Source organism: Ambystoma mexicanum, chromosome 11 (genome assembly GCF_040938575.1).
Source record: "Ambystoma mexicanum isolate Mex_15411 chromosome 11, UKY_AmexF1_1, whole genome shotgun sequence".
NCBI lineage: Eukaryota > Metazoa > Chordata > Amphibia > Caudata > Ambystomatidae > Ambystoma > Ambystoma mexicanum.
The window spans coordinates 914,112,082-914,130,601 of NC_090934.1; the positions used below are offsets into that span (position 1 = coordinate 914,112,082).

General features: G+C 48.1%; 1 protein-coding gene across 6 annotated transcripts in view; it reads right to left on the reverse strand.

Moving 5' to 3' along the window:
* Nucleotides 1-18,520, reverse strand: part of LOC138503907 (mucin-5B-like) — a 444,631-nt gene that overhangs the window by 387,958 nt on the left and 38,153 nt on the right. For all 6 annotated transcript variants that reach the window (XR_011279729.1, XM_069623995.1, XM_069623992.1 and 3 more), the window contains exon 2: nt 7,986-8,244. Coding sequence is in view for 5 of the 6 variants with exons in the window: in XM_069623995.1 (XP_069480096.1) it covers nt 7,986-8,244 (259 nt within the window). In the remaining variant the exon portion in view is untranslated. The remainder of the gene's footprint in view (nt 1-7,985; nt 8,245-18,520) is intronic.

An 18,520-nucleotide genomic window follows, 5' to 3' on the forward strand; every position in this document is an offset into this window, starting at 1 on the left:
CAGTTCAATATATTTTAATTCATCTTCCAAAGTAAAGAACAGCCGACACGTGTTTCGACCTTTGGTCGTTATCAAGGCCTCTCTATGTCAATTAGTTATACCTTCCATCCCTGTATTGTAGACCCTGAAGATCTATGTTCTTAATATACCATCTATGTTAGCATAACGAGGTTCTGGGATTTAGCCCATGTAAAGGTGAAAGCCAATTTTGGACCTAAATTATTTCGAATGTAAAGACTATTGGAACATATGGTATATTAAGAACATAGATCTTCAGGGTCTACAATACAGGGATGGAAGGTATAACTAATTGACATAGAGAGGCCTTGATAACGACCAAAGGTCGAAACACGTGTCGGCTGTTCTTTACTTTGGAAGATTAATTAAAATATATTGAACTGACAAGCGTTATGTAATTTGAGGATTTTTTGAATCTATCTTGAGGAAATTTAGCAACAGTGATAATAGGTCTCATAATAAGTTGTTGGTGTGAGCGCGAGATATCCTCCCGAACTCTGATACTTTTGTCTATTTTGTACAAACTTTGTGGGAAGTTTGAGGGAGTGATATCACTTGCTGCCGACCCCCCCTTATTTTATTATTTTTTTGAAGTTCGAGAGTGGAAAATAGCGCACGCAATTTGATAGCGATCCCACAACAATTGGTATTTTTCTCATTGTAACTATGCCTTCCTTTTCCAGAACAGTCAGCCTTCACGAACGTAGGGTCGCCAAATGGGAGGCAGTGAGCGACGGCCTCCATAATTACAAATCTGAGTTTTCAAGTTTCTTCAGTCAGGCTCGGATAAATTCTGCTTCCAACATCGGGGTAAACTGTTTTATGGGTTGTAATAAATCACTGGTTTTTCTTCTAAAGTCTGCCAATTTTGCCCCTCGTTTGGAGCTATTGAATAGTCTTTTATCCAGCAAGAGCCTGTAACCTATGAATACATTATTGAATACATTATTTTCTTATAGTGAATTCTGCACCCACCGCAGGCCAGTTTTGCTAGAGACATCCGGCCGCTTCCCTGTTTTCCGTTGGAACCTTTTTTCCTTTGGAAGACTTCTCAGATTTATGAAATCCAGCCTAACTGTAAGTTCGTTTCCTGAACGGGGCATTTTTGCCTCTCGCCATTTACCGCGCCTGAATGCTTAGCCATGTGGTGGCCCCCTAGTGACTTACTCTTGTTTTTATTATAGTCACCCTGATACCAGCAACCATTTGAGGTTGGATTGCAGCCTGACAACCAAGTTTCCATTGATGGATATGCCAACAATTAAGCAATATGTTTTGCAACATCGTTCGATCAGCATATGAGTAAAAACAGTAAATGATTGCTTTTGTAGTACTGTTTTTAACACGTTGTACATTTAAGCTAGAGACACCTCTTCCCGTGTTGTGAAAGTGCGTTTCTGATGAAAATCTTTCCTTTTCCTTTGGGTACTTTTTCCCCCTTTTCTGCATTTCTGAGTACCTGTAATAAGACTCAGCATAAGTGCTGTTTCAGTAAACCATGCTGCCCCCCCCCCCTTGTGTCAGTCTTGGGGGGAAACACTAATTGTTCAGATTATAAGCATGTGTATTGTTATGCATACGTTGTTAAGAAGAAAATAATTAAGACCGCAGTGAAATGAACACGCCAAAATAAGCCCATTCAAAATGGAAATAAGCAGCAAACCTTCTAAATTAAGTAGGCACCGCTCTCAATTAGCCTTGTACACATTTATTGAGCTGGAGTTACATTGTCCCACGTTACATTGTATTTCGAAGTGATGTCTGTGTTTGTTATGATTAATTTGTCCTATGCTTGATTTTGCATGCATAATAAACAAATTTGACTCGTTTTCTGTTTTTGTTCTGAACCCATGAAATCAATCAAGATTGGCCACACATGTTGTATATGTTTTTATATGTTTTTTGTAGAAATAATCACGCTGGACAACATTTGGGGTATAGAGTCTTTGTTGACCTCTCTGGAATAAATTGTGTCCTGAAGATGGCCTAAAAGAAAGAACTCAAGATACTAGAGATAGTGTCTGAAATATAAAATGGCCGAAACAAGTCGAAAGTTATCTATGATACCCATATAAATTGTTTGTGGGATCCTTGATGCAAACAAAGTCTTTACACACGTATATATTTTGTGTTGCTTGCACCCCTTGCACTGTGTGTGCATGTTGCACAATGTCCTTTCCTTTAAAAAAAAGGTTTATTTAAGAAAGGTTCATCCATTAACCATGCAATGTTTTGTGTTCGTGGCAATTTGTGCCTTTTAATCATATAAAATATGCAATAAAATTAGGTTTTTTTTAACTAGCCTCTCTGTGCTGGGTTCATGATGTCAAGTAGTAATGATATCAAACGGTATTTGTATAGTTTGTAATTAGTCTTCACTCGAACCACTGGGGCAATGGAAAGAGGGGTAATCAGACTCACCTTATATGTTTTTCCTTCTGATTTAGTTCCCTTTGAGTTCTGATCCCCCCCGAGACAAATAATTGGGAACTTTACCTGGTTTAGGTAACACAATTTTCATACAGCAATAAGGAGCGACTTTGCAGTAGTAATGGGTGGTAGTAATGGCTAGAGGAAAGGTTACAATTCTAAGTGGGCAATAGCAATTTGGAATTAGCAGGGCTACAGTGCCGTGTACGGGCGTATGGGTGGGCAGCCGAACATTCTACAATCAGGGCTATGGCAAAACAGATTCCAATCAAAGATGAGGCAGAAGAATTTCAATCAGGTTTATAGCAATGCAATTTTGAGTCCGGACTAGGCACAACAAGCTTCAATCAAGGATGAGGCACAAGAATTTCAATCAGGGTATAGCAATGCAATTTTGGGTTTAGGGCTAGGCACAACAAATTACAATTAGAGATGAGGCACAACAATTTCAAAATAGGGCTTTAGCAAGGCAGTTTTGGTCAGGGCAGTGTGGAACATGGGTCTGGAGATAGTGTGCACCAATGTGTATTCATGTGAGCACGACCCCCTGAGCAACAGTGAACATGTCTCTCTGAGCATGCGCACTGTGGAGAGCGTGAACCGTGAGTTCACTACGCAGCAACCTCAGAATTTCACTGAGAGCATGCACAACAACCTGCCCAAATCCACTATAGAGAAACAAATTAAATCCTGTTTGGGGGCATCCACTCCTAATTGTACAATAGGAAATACAGGTTTACAAATTCCAGAGTGTAGAAAAACAAAGCAAGGACAACGGTTAATTTCTGCTAACCACCACGTTTTTGCACAGTCCTGTATTTTGTACATAATTATTGTACTGTATGGTTTTTATATTACACCATTGTTGTTTTTTAGATGTGTATAGGAATGGTGTTTTGATAGTAGTTTGTATTTCTTTTTGCACTAGGGCTGTATTTAAAAAAGAAAAAAAACGTTTTTATGAAAAAATGTTTTTGAATGGATTATGTACTGTACAGGTGTTTTTATATGTCAGTTTCTGGTATATGTCTTTTTAACTCATACTTTGTGATCAATTTTTGAATATTTCCAAATAAATTGTATGTTTATGATGAAAATGTAAGACTCAGTACCTATTTGGTGCATGGATTGAGTGTTCCAAACAAAACAGGAAGGTGGTGTGAGACAATTCTCGAGTTGGTGATTGTCCCTCGACTTTATTAGAGCCGAATCCCGGTGTCAGTAATTGGCCCGCTCTGTCTCTCCTGGTTTTAGTCAGCCTCAGAGCTTGCCATAAAGGATGATACCTCAGACATGCAGTTTCCATTGATGCATAGAACGTTCTGAGTGGTGGAGCAGCAGATGCCGATCCACCCTCTTTCCCAGAGTCCAAAGATGTCTACTGCTTGTCCATAGTCCTCTGCACCCTTTGAAACTTTTATTCCTATCACACGGCTGATCCATGTCCATTCCACCAAGTGACAATAAGTAATTAATACCATTATCTCACCCCTTTTACTGCCCAATCCCTCCAACTGCCAGCAACACTTGCCCTCTTTGGAATCAAAGAGGGTGTGTGAGTACAAACCCAGGCTGTCGGAGCGGAGGCTCAGAAACGCCCTCCCTTTTCTTCAAATGGCAAGAGGTCATGTGAAACTGCTCTGGGTCCATTCCTCTGGCTCCAGCAAGGACATTCCACCAAAACCTGAAGAGTGGCCGGCCTCTGCTTCAGGGCTTAATTTAGAAATGGAGGCCTCTGTGCTTTTCAATAAAAGGCGCTTTCATGGCTCCAAGTGTCCAGCCGCCACATCTCCCCTAGTGCTGGAGAGAAAGGGCCTGATTCATGCAACATTTATCATGGTGCTCTGCAAAAATACACCTTGCACTGCTCTGTGAATTAGGCCCGGTACAACGTGTTTGTTGGCAGTGCAAAGTCACTTTGCACCACGCTACATGAATGGCCCCATCACCAACCAGTAAGGGGTCCGTGCTCCTCTCATTACGGAGAATGAACTCTGCCAGAAGTCTGATCTGCAGAAGCCGTGGTCTGTGCATCTTCATGCTCTTCCTCACCAGGGGTGGTCAGGTGACGCCTCGTTTGCAGAAGGTGATCTTTTTTAATTGCCCATTTTGTTTATGTATGTATTTATTGGGCAGATAAACATGTCTTTACACATGTACTAATATCCAAAAACCTTCCAGTGGATTTCCTGATAACAAAAAAAAAATCACATTCTTATCAAATTAATGACCGTTGACCCCACAAGCTTTTGGCCCTTCTGTATTCTATGTTGGGTGGCAAGGGAAAGAGGAGACACGTGTGGCGAGACAAGTGTGGCATGAGTTACATGCAACATAGGCAGTTTTACATATGTAATTTCCTGTTGTTGTGATGGTGCTGCTGACACATGCCTCAAGCACCTCACAATGGGCATGGTAGTGTGAATGTTTTACAATTGTGCGTGCAAGCATCTTGTGTCTTGATCTCCAGCTGCCCCCTTTGACCGGTGGGATATACTGGTACAGGCACTTATCAATTAAACAAAAGCTGATGCTAATTTTCAAGCCTGAGTCTTCCCTCCCAACAATGGAAGGCATTGCCCAGGAAGGAGGGAGGGGCGGGGGCTACTGGTGGCAGCAGTGACACAGATGTGTTACATTTTTTATTGGTGGTAGTGTGGATAGTTTTCAGGCAGAAATATATTAGACTCTCGCCTACACTTGAAGTCTGTGATCTACTCACCTCCATGGAAATCTCCAGTTTCATGGAGTCTGTAAGGCCAGATGTGGTCGATAGAGGCTTCCAATAGTGAGGCATGTAGACAATCCTACCTTCACTTGAGCCCACTCACCTCTATGGAGTCTCTGAAGCCAGATGTGGTGTGTTTGTGATGGATAGAGCTTCCAATAATGGGACCTGCAGACAATAGGTTCAATCTTTCTTCTTTGCTTTTTGGTTTTGTCGCATTTTGCTGGTGTAACCACCAAAATATTGCCAAAACATTGCTAATGTTAAGAAAAAACCCTACCACCATTCTCTCTACCCCCACCCACCCTTCCCCATTCCCACTAGCCCCACCTACCGGTTCCCCATTCTCTCTACACCCCCACCCACCCACCCTTTCACCATTGTTTTACAACACCCACCCACCCTTTCTAAATTCTCTCTACCCCCACAACCCTTCCGCCATTCTCTCTACCCCACCCACCCTTCCCCCATTCTCTCTTCCCCATCCACCCACCTTCACCCATTCTCTCTAGCCCCACCCACTATTGCCCTATTCTCTCAAACCCACCCCTTGCCCATTCTCTCTAACCCCAGCCCCCTACCCTTACTTCATTCTCTCTACCCCACTCACCCTTCCCCCATTCTCTCTACCCCACCCACCATTCCCCAGACCTACCCCACTCTATCTACCCCTACCCACCCTACCACCTTTCTCTCTATCTCTACCTACCCTGCCCATTCTCTCTACCCCCACCCACCCACCCTTTCGCCATTCTCTATTCCCCCACCCACCCACCCTTTCTCCATTCTCTATACCCCCACCCTTTCTCCATTCTCTATACCCCCACCCACCCACACTTTCTCCATTCTCTATACCCCCACCCACCCTTTCTCGAATCTCTCTATCCCCACCCACCCTTTTTCCATTATCTCTACCCCCACCCACCCTTCCCCATTCTCTCTACACCCACCCTTCCCCAGTCTGTCTAGCCCCACCCACCCTTCCTCATTCTCTCTATCCCCACCCTTCCCCAATCTGTCTAGCCCCACCCACCCTTCCCCCACCCTTCCCCATTCTGTCTAGCCCACCCACCCGTCCCCATTCTCTTTACCCCAACCACTGTTCCACAATCTCTCTACCCCAGCTGCCCACCCTTCCCCATTCTCACTACATTCACCCACCCTTCCCCCATTCTCTATGCCCCCAGTTACCCACCCTTCCCCATTCTCTTTACCCCAACCACTGTTCCCCAATCTCTCTACCCCAGCTGCCCACCCTTCCCCATTCTCACTACATTCACCCACCCTTCCCCCATTCTCTATGCCCCAGTTACCCACCCTACCCCATTCTCTACACCCCACCCACCGACCTTTCCCCCATTGTCTCTATAACCATCTTTCCCCATTCCCTTTAGCCACCCAGCCCTGCAAACTCTCTAACAAAACCAATTTCTCCCTATGGCCACCCACTCACCCAACCCCATTCTCTCTCCCCCACCCACCCTTCCCCATGTTATCTACCCAAGCTGCCCACCCTTCACCCAATCACACTACCCCACCCACACTTCCCCATTCTCTCTATCCTCCATCACCCACCCTTCCCCCATTCCTTCTACCCCATGCACCTACCCTTCCCCCATTGTCTGTACACCCACCCTTGCCCATTCTCTCTAGCCCCACCCACCCCACCCCATTCTCTCTATGGCCTCCCACACAACCTACCCCAATCTCTCTGCCCCCACTCACCCTACCCGATTCTCCCTACCCCACCCACCCTACCTCCACTCACTCTACGCCCATCCACCCTTCCCCCACTCTCTACCCTCACCAACACTAGCCCCACTCTCCACCCCCATTTTCTGTCCCCAACCATCCACCTACCATCACTCTCTACCCCACCCTCCCCTAGCCCCACTCTCTCTTCTCTCACCGATCCTACCTCCACTCTCTACCCCATCCACCCACCCTACAGCCGCTCTTTCTACCCCAACCAAACATACCCCCACTCTCTCTACCCCCACTCACCCTACCCCACTCTCTGTACCCCACCCAACCTCCCCCACCCTCTGTACCCCCACCCACCTTACCTCCACTCTCTCTAAACACACCCAACCAGCTCTCTCTACAACCCACTCACCCACCCCACCCTCACTTTCTACTCCATCTCATCCCTCCTCTCACACACTTGCTTTATAAATTACCCTCTCTCTCTCAACTTTTCTCGCTCATATTTCCTCTTGGTTATCATCAATGCCACCCTCCCTCAATTGTTTACTCCATAGCTCTATTCTTCTCCCTTCTCACACATGCACCCTTTATTGCATCTTCCTTTGAAACGTTGCACTCTCCTCCTTGCACTCTGGTGCTTATAAATGCAAAATGCAAAGAACAGTAGTACACGCCAAACCCTATTGGCATTGCCAATGCTTGTTTGGAAGGGCATGAAAGGGGTAAGATGTCTGCCAAGCACCTGCAGACAATGGTGTTTGAGGTTGCTACTGAAGACACCACATCTCCCAGACATGTCATGCCAGTCTGCAAGAGCCCTCGGTTGACTAATCTCTGGCTGGAGTGTGACTGTGAAGATCAACAGTGGTATTTTGTTATTCCAGTCTTTATGTTTGATCTACTCTATATGAGTGTGCATGGCACGTAAGTGCCAGTCTTGTAGCCTGCACAAGCTAGCAACACAAAGTGTCAACCTGGAGTTCCTTATAAATAGGGAAGGCAAACACATGGAGAAAGAAGCGCAAAGGGGGAGGAATACAATGCAGTGAGAGCAATAGGAAGACAAGAATCCCAAAGGACTGTGATCTGCCAGGATACTTACGCTTCACCATCAACGGTGATGCCACCAGCTGCCACCTCGATGGCCACTCCATCGATGCGGGCAGTGAAGAAGATTTGGTTGCTCTTTCCGGCCACCACACGCCTGGCCACTATTTTGAAATCTGGAATATCCACGTTGCAGTGTGTGGCGAAGTTGTAGGTGCATGTTCCTGGGAATGTGAACTTGGTGCCATCAAAGGTCTGAAAGTTGTGCTTGCCGAAGGTCTGGCAGGTCTTGGTAGAGGCGGGAGGCTGGACAGCTACGGGAACAGACAATGATCAGGAGAGGTGGACAGCATCATGAAATGAGCAGCCATTACCCATGCAAGAGTGCGCTAACCAGCCATTGTTAAGATGGGGAGGAGAGGGGGGCGAGAGGGGAGGGTGTGTGTGTGTGTGTGTGTGAATGTATCCATTGCGTGATCCAGGAAATGAAGACTCTAACATAGAGAGCTAAACATTTCACTCTGCTGCTCTGTGCCATATAATTAGCAATATAATTCTTACTATTATACATTCTTAACAGATATTGATTTAATAATCACATATGCACACACAAAAACAACACAAGACAATTGACCAAAGTAAGATCAGTTCAGTTCGATCTTTATTTTGTTACAGGACATAAAACCACAACTTGTTTTGTTTAGATCGCATAATTGAGAGACTCTATTGGACTTCTGGCCACTTCCAAAAAAATGTACAGTGAACGTTGAACATCATCTAACACACGTTTGCATGTCCTTAGGATGCAAATATAATCTAAAGAACATGCATCGTTGAACACTCGCCCGGTACTGCACACTTGTCGCTAAGCAATAGGCAATGCTAACTGCACATCTCTCTTCTTGGTAAGGCGCTCAAGGAATGGCTCAGAGGAAAGTCATCTCTCGCCACGCAGCCGTGTGTCTGCAGCACAGGCCTCAGAGGGAAGACATCTCTGGGCACGCAGCCGTGTGTCTGCAGCACAGGCCTCAGAGGGAAGACCGCTCTTGCCACGCAGCCGCGTGTCTGCAGCAAAGGCCTCTGAGGGAAGACATCTCTGGGCACGCAGCCGTGTGTCTGTAGCACAGGCCTCTGAGGGAAGACAGCTCTCGCCACGCAGCCGTGTGTCTGCAGCACAGCCCTCAAAGGGAAGACATCTCTGGGCACGCAGCCGTGTGTCTGCAGCACAGGCCTCAGAGGGAAGACCGCTCTTGCCACGCAGCCGCGTGTCTGCAGCAAAGACCTCAGAGGGAAGACATCTCTGGGCACGCAGCCGTGTGTCTGCAGCACAGGCATCCGAGGGAAGACAGCTCTCGCCACGCAGCCGCGTGTCTGCAGCACAGGCCTCAAAGGGAAGACATCTCTGGGCACGCAGCCGTGTGTCTACAGCACAGGCCTCTGAGGGAAGACATCTCTGGGCACGCAGCCGTGTATCTACAGCACAGGTCTCTGAGGGAAGACATCTCTGGGCACGCAGCCGTGTGTCTACAGCACAGGCCTCTGAGGGAAGACATCTCTGGGCACGCAGCTGCTTGTCTGCAGCACAGGACTCAGAGGGAAGACATCTCTGGGCACGCAGCCGTGTGTCTACAGCACAGGCCTCTGAGGGAAGACATCTCTGGGCACGCAGCTGCTTGTCTGCAGCACAGGACTCAGAGGGAAGACATCTCTGGGCACGCAGCCGTGTGTCTACACCACAGGCCTCTGAGGGAAGACATCTCTGGGCACGCAGCCGTGTGTCTACAGCACAGGCCTCTGAGGGAAGACATCTCTGGGCACGCAGCCGTGTGTCTGCAGCACAGGTCTCTGAGGGAAGACAGCTCTCGCCACGCAGCCGTGTGTCTGCAGCACAGGCCTCTGAGGGAAGACATCTCTGGGCACGCAGCCGTGTGTCTGCAGCACAGGCCTCTGAGGGAAGACATCTCTGGGCACGCAGCTGCTTGTCTGCAGCACAGGAATCAGAGGAAAGTCATCTCTCACCACGCAGCCGTGTGTCTGCAGCAAAGGCCTCAGAGGGAAGACATCTCTGGGCACGCAGCCTTGTGTCTGCAGCACAGGCCTCTGAGGGAAGACAGCTCTCGCCACGCAGCCGTGTGTCTGCAGCACAGGCCTCTGAGGGAAGACATCTCTGGGCACGCAGCCGTGTGTCTACAGCACAGGCCTCTGAGGGAAGACATCTCTGGTCACGCAGCCGCATGTCTGCAGCAAAGGCCTCAGAGGGAAGACATCTCTGGTCACGCAGCCGCATGTCTGCAGCACAGGCCCCACGGCAGTGGCTGAATAACAGCATTCAGAAGCTCTCAGATTTAAGAGTGGACTATCAACTTTGAAAGCTCCTTTTCACTGATTCCCAGACTCCGAAATTAAAAAAAAAACTCTTTACGTCCTGTCAGACTCTTTGATCCTCTTCTACTCCTATTGTGTCATTAACGACGAATTCCAGGGCTGTTAATGCGATAGCGCCCGCTTGCCCACTAACAGGATGAACAGAATATTCGGAACAAAGAGAGATCTCCAGTTAGGCTAGCGATTCTGAATGGAAATTTGGGTGGAGTCAGAGTCATTCACTTACGATGACCACCTAAAGTCTAAATAACTCTGCTCGAAATCCACTGACCTGCCAGAGACAACAGCAATCCAAGGAACCCTCTGATTTCCTTATAAACTAGCTTAACACTGTGCATTGAGCGGTGGTTGCTATCAAGGCTGCTCATTGGAATATTTGATGTAGTCACCTGTACCCAGCTGTCCACTCTGGCGTCTTCTGAATAGGCCGAATTGGCCGCTGTGGGCAGATCATTCTTGCGCAATGTTGGTATAAGCAGGTACAAGTTCAGAAACTCCCACATGCCCTTCTCATCAACCTGATGCTCACAGATTGTGAGCCAGACTTTCGAACGGTGTTTCCAGCCAGGGCCTTTAGTCTTACTTATTTTACCAACTTGCTCTTGGTCACAGAGCTCAGTAAGCCAAAATGCTTTAAAGGCCATGGGCCTCATTATGACCCTGGCGGTAGGGGGTTAACGGGGCCCGTAGAGCTGCCGTCCCCGTTAACCCCTTACTGCCTCATTACGAGGTTTGCTCGCGGGACCCGCAAGCAGACCAGGATGCAAACAAAGGGCCCGTTATTAACGGACCCATTGTTTGCATCCTCCCCATTCCCATTGAGCCCTATGGGGGCTCGAATGGGGATGTACCGGGTCTGGGTTCCCTGAATGGGGAAATACCGTGCCTTCCAAGTTCGGAATGGCCCGGTATTTCCCCATTCAGGGAACCCGGACCAGGTACCCGGAATGGGGGTAGCCATGCCACAAATAGCGGCATGGCTACCTTCAATGTCGTAATGAGGCCGCCCCATGTTTAATTCTGTCCTTGCAATCCTCGCATACTGAAATGGAAGTCCTTTTGTTATTGACTTGGAGGTAAGCCCCATTATCAAGACACTCTTTTGAATAGAAATACAATCTGTATGTCTCTTCTCCTACAAAAGAAATTCCCCAGGGGGCATTGCAGGGTGAGCAGCAAGATGATAATGCTTTACTCCCGGCTCTCCACCGCCCCGCTCATTTCTACCTCCAGCTGTTGGGCCAGCATGATCGGAATAAAATAATCCAGGGGACTAATGGCTGCTTCATGCTAGCGCTAACAGAAAAAACAGACTCTGCTACCAGTGAGTTTTGTAGAAGGTGCTGTCTCCTGTGTTGTGGGTGCAGGTTCTAGCTTGAATGTCTTGTGATGAATGCTGCCGCTATCTGGCTACAGCATTACTAGTGGCTGACGGCAGGCCATAAGAGATTGGACGGGAGCAGAAGGCGACTGGATCCTCTAAGCAGGATGCACGCTGAGGCAGTAACTGAGACCCCAGTGATGGAGGAGTCGATGATCGAGGTGCATCACCATAGCTTGGTTCACACTGGGCTCCCCAAATTAGTCACCATCAGTAGGAAGGGGAGCACAAAAGGGCTCAAACACCACAGGTCAGGTTTTGAGTTTTCGTGCCATTCTCATTCAGGGTACTCAATAAGCAGAGAAAAAGATGTGGAGTGAAGGCAGTGTCTTAATCCTGCGTTTGACTTGCAGGACGCTGTGCTAATCATTTGACCTGCTTTCAAGTCAGCCTGCTCCCCCTCCATACAGCATTCCGAGCGATGGGCTGTTGCTGTCCACAGGGAGGTGGAGCCACTGAGGGACACGTGACACGGTCACGTGACTGACCGAGGAGCTACAAACTTGCCGCAAAGCCACCCTTGCGGCGTAAACCCTGGTTGGCAGAAGGGTTGGTGCTGTTCGGCGTGGACGGCTGCCGGATGCCTTATGGTAATGAACACTTCAAACCCATTGTGATCATTGATTGGTGACTGATCCTTACACCTGGCACTCTTATCTGGCCCAGCGTATTTCTAAAGCTGCAGATCTATTCATCTCATTTGTGGAGTGTTGCCAGAGACTGCAGAGTTGCAGTTTAATATTTATCACTGCAATCTTTGATCTGGACACACGCTCCTCAAGGTCTAGTAGACCTGTGTTAAGTACGGTTTTGCACTTCTCTGCAGAGAGTTAGCAGAGAGGGGGCAGAAAGCGCCATGGATCCAAAACTAACTTTGTTAACCTATCCAAAAAAAGAAGCCCCTCATACACAGAGTCGTACAAAAAAGTCTTCCGTTCATGAGGCAGATGAGGAGCGCCTTTCCGCGCTCTCTGCCCCTGCATCTCCTGTCAACATCAACACTTGTAATGCCCCCAATGACTGCGAGCAACTGAGTAATGGACTAATGTGTATTTGCCATGCGTCTAACAAAGAGGGCGCCGCGACCGAGAATCAACCCGGACACACCGAAGCGTGTCTATCTCAGCGGGGAATCCATCCCCGCAAGAACATTGCGGCAACTGACATACAAGGTATGTGCCAAACCACTAACCCTACTTGTCCTATTGTGTGCGACGCACAGTCCACCTCAACCCCCACCCTCCTCACCAGTTGAGTGCACGTCTCCCTGGTAACTCTGAACGGCCCCATCGAACGCCGACTCCAACCGCTCGCCGCGAGGCGTGTGTGGAGGCGTGGCTGGAGCGGTCGCACATTCTCGGCACAATCCTGGCGTCCTGAGCGATGAGCGGGCGGCACGCTCTGTGGACTCGGGGGAGAGGTGTGGGCCAGGTCTGGGATCGAGACCTGGCAAGCCAGACTCAACATGTGATAGTGAGGAAGCATTCTGTGTACCGCAAGAAGAGGCCTTCTTTAATTTTCCACAATTTCTGCACAAAAAGAGAGACAGAGAATCTTGTGAAAGTTTAAATTCTCCCTTATACATGGACGCTATGGTAGAATTACCGAGTGGCACTGACCACTCCCAGCCCAAGCACAATGCCAGGAAAGCTCAAGACATGGCTCCCTCGAGTAAATAACTAGACCCCTTGACGACCCAACAACTTCCCCTGCAAAACGCGTTTGCGAGTAACACAAATAGCAGTATGAAACTTCCACCAAAGCTAACCGCGCTAACAAACACCCCACATCTCAGTCCAGCAGCCGTGAAAAAGGGTGGACCCAAAGCAAACAAATTACAACTCCCAAACTCTGCTCAAAAGAATAAAGCAAGAGCAAACTCCATTTCGGACATAAAGACGATCAGATGGCATTTCAATAAGAAAGACCTATGTCTCCCACTGAAAATAGCCTCAGACCCAAATAGAGAGCCCAGCTCAACAATACCTGATGCAGAACGGAACAAATTGGAAGTCACTGATCAAGAACTACTTCAAGCGACAGGACTTTGCGATCAAACCAAATGTGCATCGAATCAGACTAAGAATAGGTAGCTACTGAGCCTCCCCTTAGAAAACGACATCCCTTGCAGCTTTCCCCGCCAAGAGAAAGATTCCTCTGAGGTTGGAACAGCCACCATTAAACCTCTAGCCTCAAACACACAAGATGCAAGTCAAGGACAAACACCAAACAGTCCAACTGCAGATGCTGAGGCCATGGCGGAGTTCAGCTGCCCAACAAAAACCTCCACTCCTCACTCAATCAGACCCAAACAATGTGAAGTGGGAGAATGGAAGACCAGGCTCCCGTCCTTCGCCTCTCGCGCTTGGCCTAGAGGGTCACGACCCAGACACCCGCCACGAGAAGAGTTTGTCCATTTACCAGACGACCAGATACCCTGGTACAGGAACATACGGATGTGTCCATCTGCCTGCCCAGCAGCCCGCACTGGCCATGCCGACACCTGCGGCACGGATCAACTAGACTAAAATCTACACGTCGTTAGAGATGCCATGACGACCTAGACAACGGGAAGCACATCTGTACAAATGTACACACTGGACATTCCCACACCAACCTACACGAAGAATATACTCAGTGCTATGACGTAGGCGACAGGCATATTCACGGACGTGCATCTTTATTATTTTTACATAGGCTTTCAGAATGCAGAAACGCAAGACGCGTCATGAACTCTTCTACTAGCTTGCTCACGCTTCTCTTGAAACCAGTTACCGCCATGAGAAGTATAATGAAGACACAATACTGGTCATGAAATTATATGCTCCTATAACCTAAAGCACCTGTGCACCAAACGGACAACTTATGCACCAGGCCCAAGTAGGCCTCAAACAAGAGCTCCCGTGGACATTAACAAAGCAAGAGTCAGTTGCTGATCCTGCAGAATGAGCTCGGCGAAGCAACCAGCCAAGGTCGCAATGTTGCAAACCCACATTCCAAGAGCAAATCATCAAAGGCACGATGTTGCAACCTCGTACTCCGCGCACCAACGTTAAAGTCACACCGACAAATTAAACCAGACGCGCAGTAGAAAAACAATATTAATTGTGCAGAATTCTGCCTCTTTCACGGTCCCTCCCCACGTGACCAAGCCGAACCTGACGAGATGCCAAACCCAGGAGAACAGAGGCGTCTGGATCCCTCGCTACGAGACACTGGCAGATACACTTGAAAGGCTAAATGGACATCTGCAACAGTGGGAGCGGTCCGCCGTCCAGCTATGAATAAGTCCTCACATTGTCTGCACGTACCCATAGTGAAACATTGTTGCAACTTACAGGTACACCGAGAGCTGGGAACAACGGTGGTCCCAGGCTGGGAAGCTCACGGGTGCACCAATCAGAACATGGGGCTCTTATCACTGACGCCAGCAATATTAGCTAATCCTCAGGAGTCTTCATGTAACAATTCTCATGTATCTAATTGTAGGGACAACCCAGATATACCACCTGACTACACCTTGTCCACTAATATCATTCTCTATATGTGTGCTATACTAACCCTACCACTCGAACACCCAATTAAGAGTGGCGATAGGTTTTTTGTTAACTTTCTGAAGTGACGCAAGTAGCGCGTCATAATACAGTAAAAAGGGCCTGCGAGCCCCACGATTGTGTGTGTGTCAGGACGAACGCGTACGCTCCTTGACCCATCCCTGCCGTTTTGTCTAATAAACAGCAGAGTCACCCTGCTCCTTGTGTGCGTCTCATACTCTATCTCATCTCATCTGGGATATAAACGGGAGGAGTTGGGGCCTCCCTGCCTGGAGGTCCGCGGACGGCCCGGCCGACCCCGGCAGAATTTCCCCCCGACAAGTTGGAGGCACTGCTGAGATCTGTTTAAGATCGACTTTTTATTTTTACTTTTTCCAGGCACTCCCGTTGCGAGGAGGCCCGGCGGCGCGGCCCCCTCTGCCGTTGCCCCCTTCTGAGGACTACAGGACCATCGCGGAGCTGCGAGAAGACCGGACAGCGCAATCCGGATATTGGCCCTCGGGAGCTGGTTGAGAAGTATCCCGCCCGCGGTTGGCGAGTGTCCAGACGTGGTCCAGACGAGGGGAGGTGGCGAGCCGCTTGGAGGGGTGCACGCAGTCGAGCGGCCCTGCATCGAGAGAACTTGGTGAGCATGACACACACAACGAGCAATGCGAAATTGTGAGGGAGGGGGAGGAAGTAAATAAGGGAGGAGGGAGGTATTGTACAGATGCGCGGCGAAGGTTTAACAACTGAGTGTTGCTAATGGAATGAATGGTGACGAGACGAGTGCGAGAGCAGTCGGCTACGTCACGCGAAAGAGGGGGGCGGAGCACGAAAACATCACGTGTGGCCGCTCGTAGACACTGATTGGCCTAAATCGCGACTAACGTGTAGGGGTGGGTGTGTGTGGTTTCCTACGATTTGACATTTATTGATCAATGAGTAGATGAGGTTCCCTATTGTTCGAGCAAGAAACTCGATAGGTAGATGACGAGGTTCCCTATTGTTCGAGCAAGAAACTCGATAGGTAGATGACGTTTCCCTGTAGGCGGTAGCTAGTTGCATAGTTGCCCAATACGGAAGATAATTGGCTGGTTAAGCCCTCCTGTTGAGGGGCGTATCACACGCGAGGCGACGCAGCGTGCGCAGTCCGATTATATTATTGATGTGATTACCTTGTTCCAGGAGAGACAGGAAGACAGCTGTAGGGTTAGCGGGGGTAGATTGCAAGTGTATTTTGAAACTCATAATGAGAATGTACCAGTAGCGTCAAGACATCGGTGACGTCACCAGTAGGGATTTAATAGGATATCGCGAGCACAAGGAACTTTGGGTTTGAGAGTGGTGGGGAAGAGAAACATGATAAGGGAGCGGATACGGAGATAAACGATAAACGAGTGGATCGGAAGAGGAGAAGGGGAGAGGGGCGTGGCTGCGCACGGAGAACGCCGGCCACGGCAAGTGTAAAAGGGGGAGGAGAACGAGGAATAAGGACGACTGTATAAGATCGTCGTAAGGGGTACGCAGCCACAGGGGGCTGCGTGCGCCTCGGCCGCAGGGGGCCGTAGGGGAAGGAATATACAATATAAAATCATAGATTTATATATTTGTGTTTTATTATTTTTTTTTTTTATTATTATTGCATAATTTGTCAAAGGATTGTCGTAAGTCCCCACACTTACGGGGCCAGGTAAACAATATAAGGTTGTATATTGTGAACTGATAGTGAAGGGAAGAGTAACAAGTGGGGCACCACTATGTCATACGGGACAGGGTCGGGAGGGTGGGGGAACACCCTCACTACCCCACTACAACACATATGCACCACACTGCCACCCCATAGGGAGAAATTAATTAAGTACAGCATAGAGTGGACCCAGGGGACGGATAACAAAATGTTAACACCATGGCCGCCTAATGGTAGTTTCGATCCATATGCCCAACATTCACTGCTAAACCATCTGCACAATACATACAAGGGGAAGAAGTTGGCGAGCCATGTGGAGGTGTTTAACTTATGGAGGATGTTCCAGGGGTCCCGACCAGGACCAAATGGAATGTTCACTATGGGGGAAACACCGGAAGTAAAGGAGATTAAGAAAGAAGGAACGGATGGGGAAAAGGGGTGTGAAAGGACAAAGAATACGGGGAATGAAGGAGAGGGAGGAGAAAAGATTGATAAATTAGACAACATAAAAAAGGAACCGAGCAACGAGATACCCATAACACCGGGAGTGAAAACAGAGGGAGAAGGGTTGTACCCTTTAAGAGAATTAGGAGAAATAGAAGGACAGTTAAGGGCGGCTGAAGGATACTCGAACCCGGCATACAGCCCTCCAACATATGTGGCTCATAGGAAGGTGACAGTGGGGGAGGGGAGGATTGGAGAAGAGCAGATTGTAGAGATAGGACATGATGAGTGGGTAGCTGCACAGATATTATTAAAATTACGGGGTTCACTAACGGGAGAAGAGAGGGAGGCAGTAAAGAGAACAGACGAGGATAGTACAAGGGAGAGTGAGATGAAGGGGGAGGAGCTATTACGACAAAGAGAAGAGATTTTGGAGGAAAAATTGGCAAAGCTAAGGGATGAGCAGAATGAATTAATAAAACAGCTTGAGAAGGAGGAAAAAGAGAGAGTGAGGAAAAGGAAAGAGGGTAAAGACGAATTGGACAAATTAAGGGAACGAAATGAGGAGCAAAGGATAGAAGCTGAAAGGGTAAAAGCAGCAGCAGACAGGGTGTCAAGAGTAGTGCTGAGAGAAAAAAAGAAGGAAGAAGAAGATAAAGAAAGGGAAATGGAAATATGGAGGAGGAGGGTAGTATCAGAGGCAGCTAAGAAATAATAAGAGGGGAAAGCACTAGAAAGAGAAAGGGTGAAATGGGAAAGGAAGAAAGAGGATGAAAGAATATTGGAACAGATGAGCAACGAAGTAATGGAGGAACTAAAAAGGAAAAGAGAGGAAAATAGTAGGGAGATGGAGGAGAGGAGTGAAGGGGAAAGAGAAGGGAGTAATAGGGAGAGTGAAAAATGGGGGGATGTATATAGAAGTAGAGAAGTAGCAACAACATCGACACCAGGGGGAGCAGTTGGTAACAAAGGAAGAGGAGAAATGGAGCTAATAGACTTAGAAACAGTAACAGTAAAAGGGAAAAAGGCAGAGTGGGGGATACCATTTATGACTGATTTTTGCAGTGAGGAGGAAGAAGGAGTAGAGAGGGGAGGAAGAAAGAGTGAAAGGGAAAGCTTAGATAAGCTGTACCTCACTAGAACAAACATAGACTCGC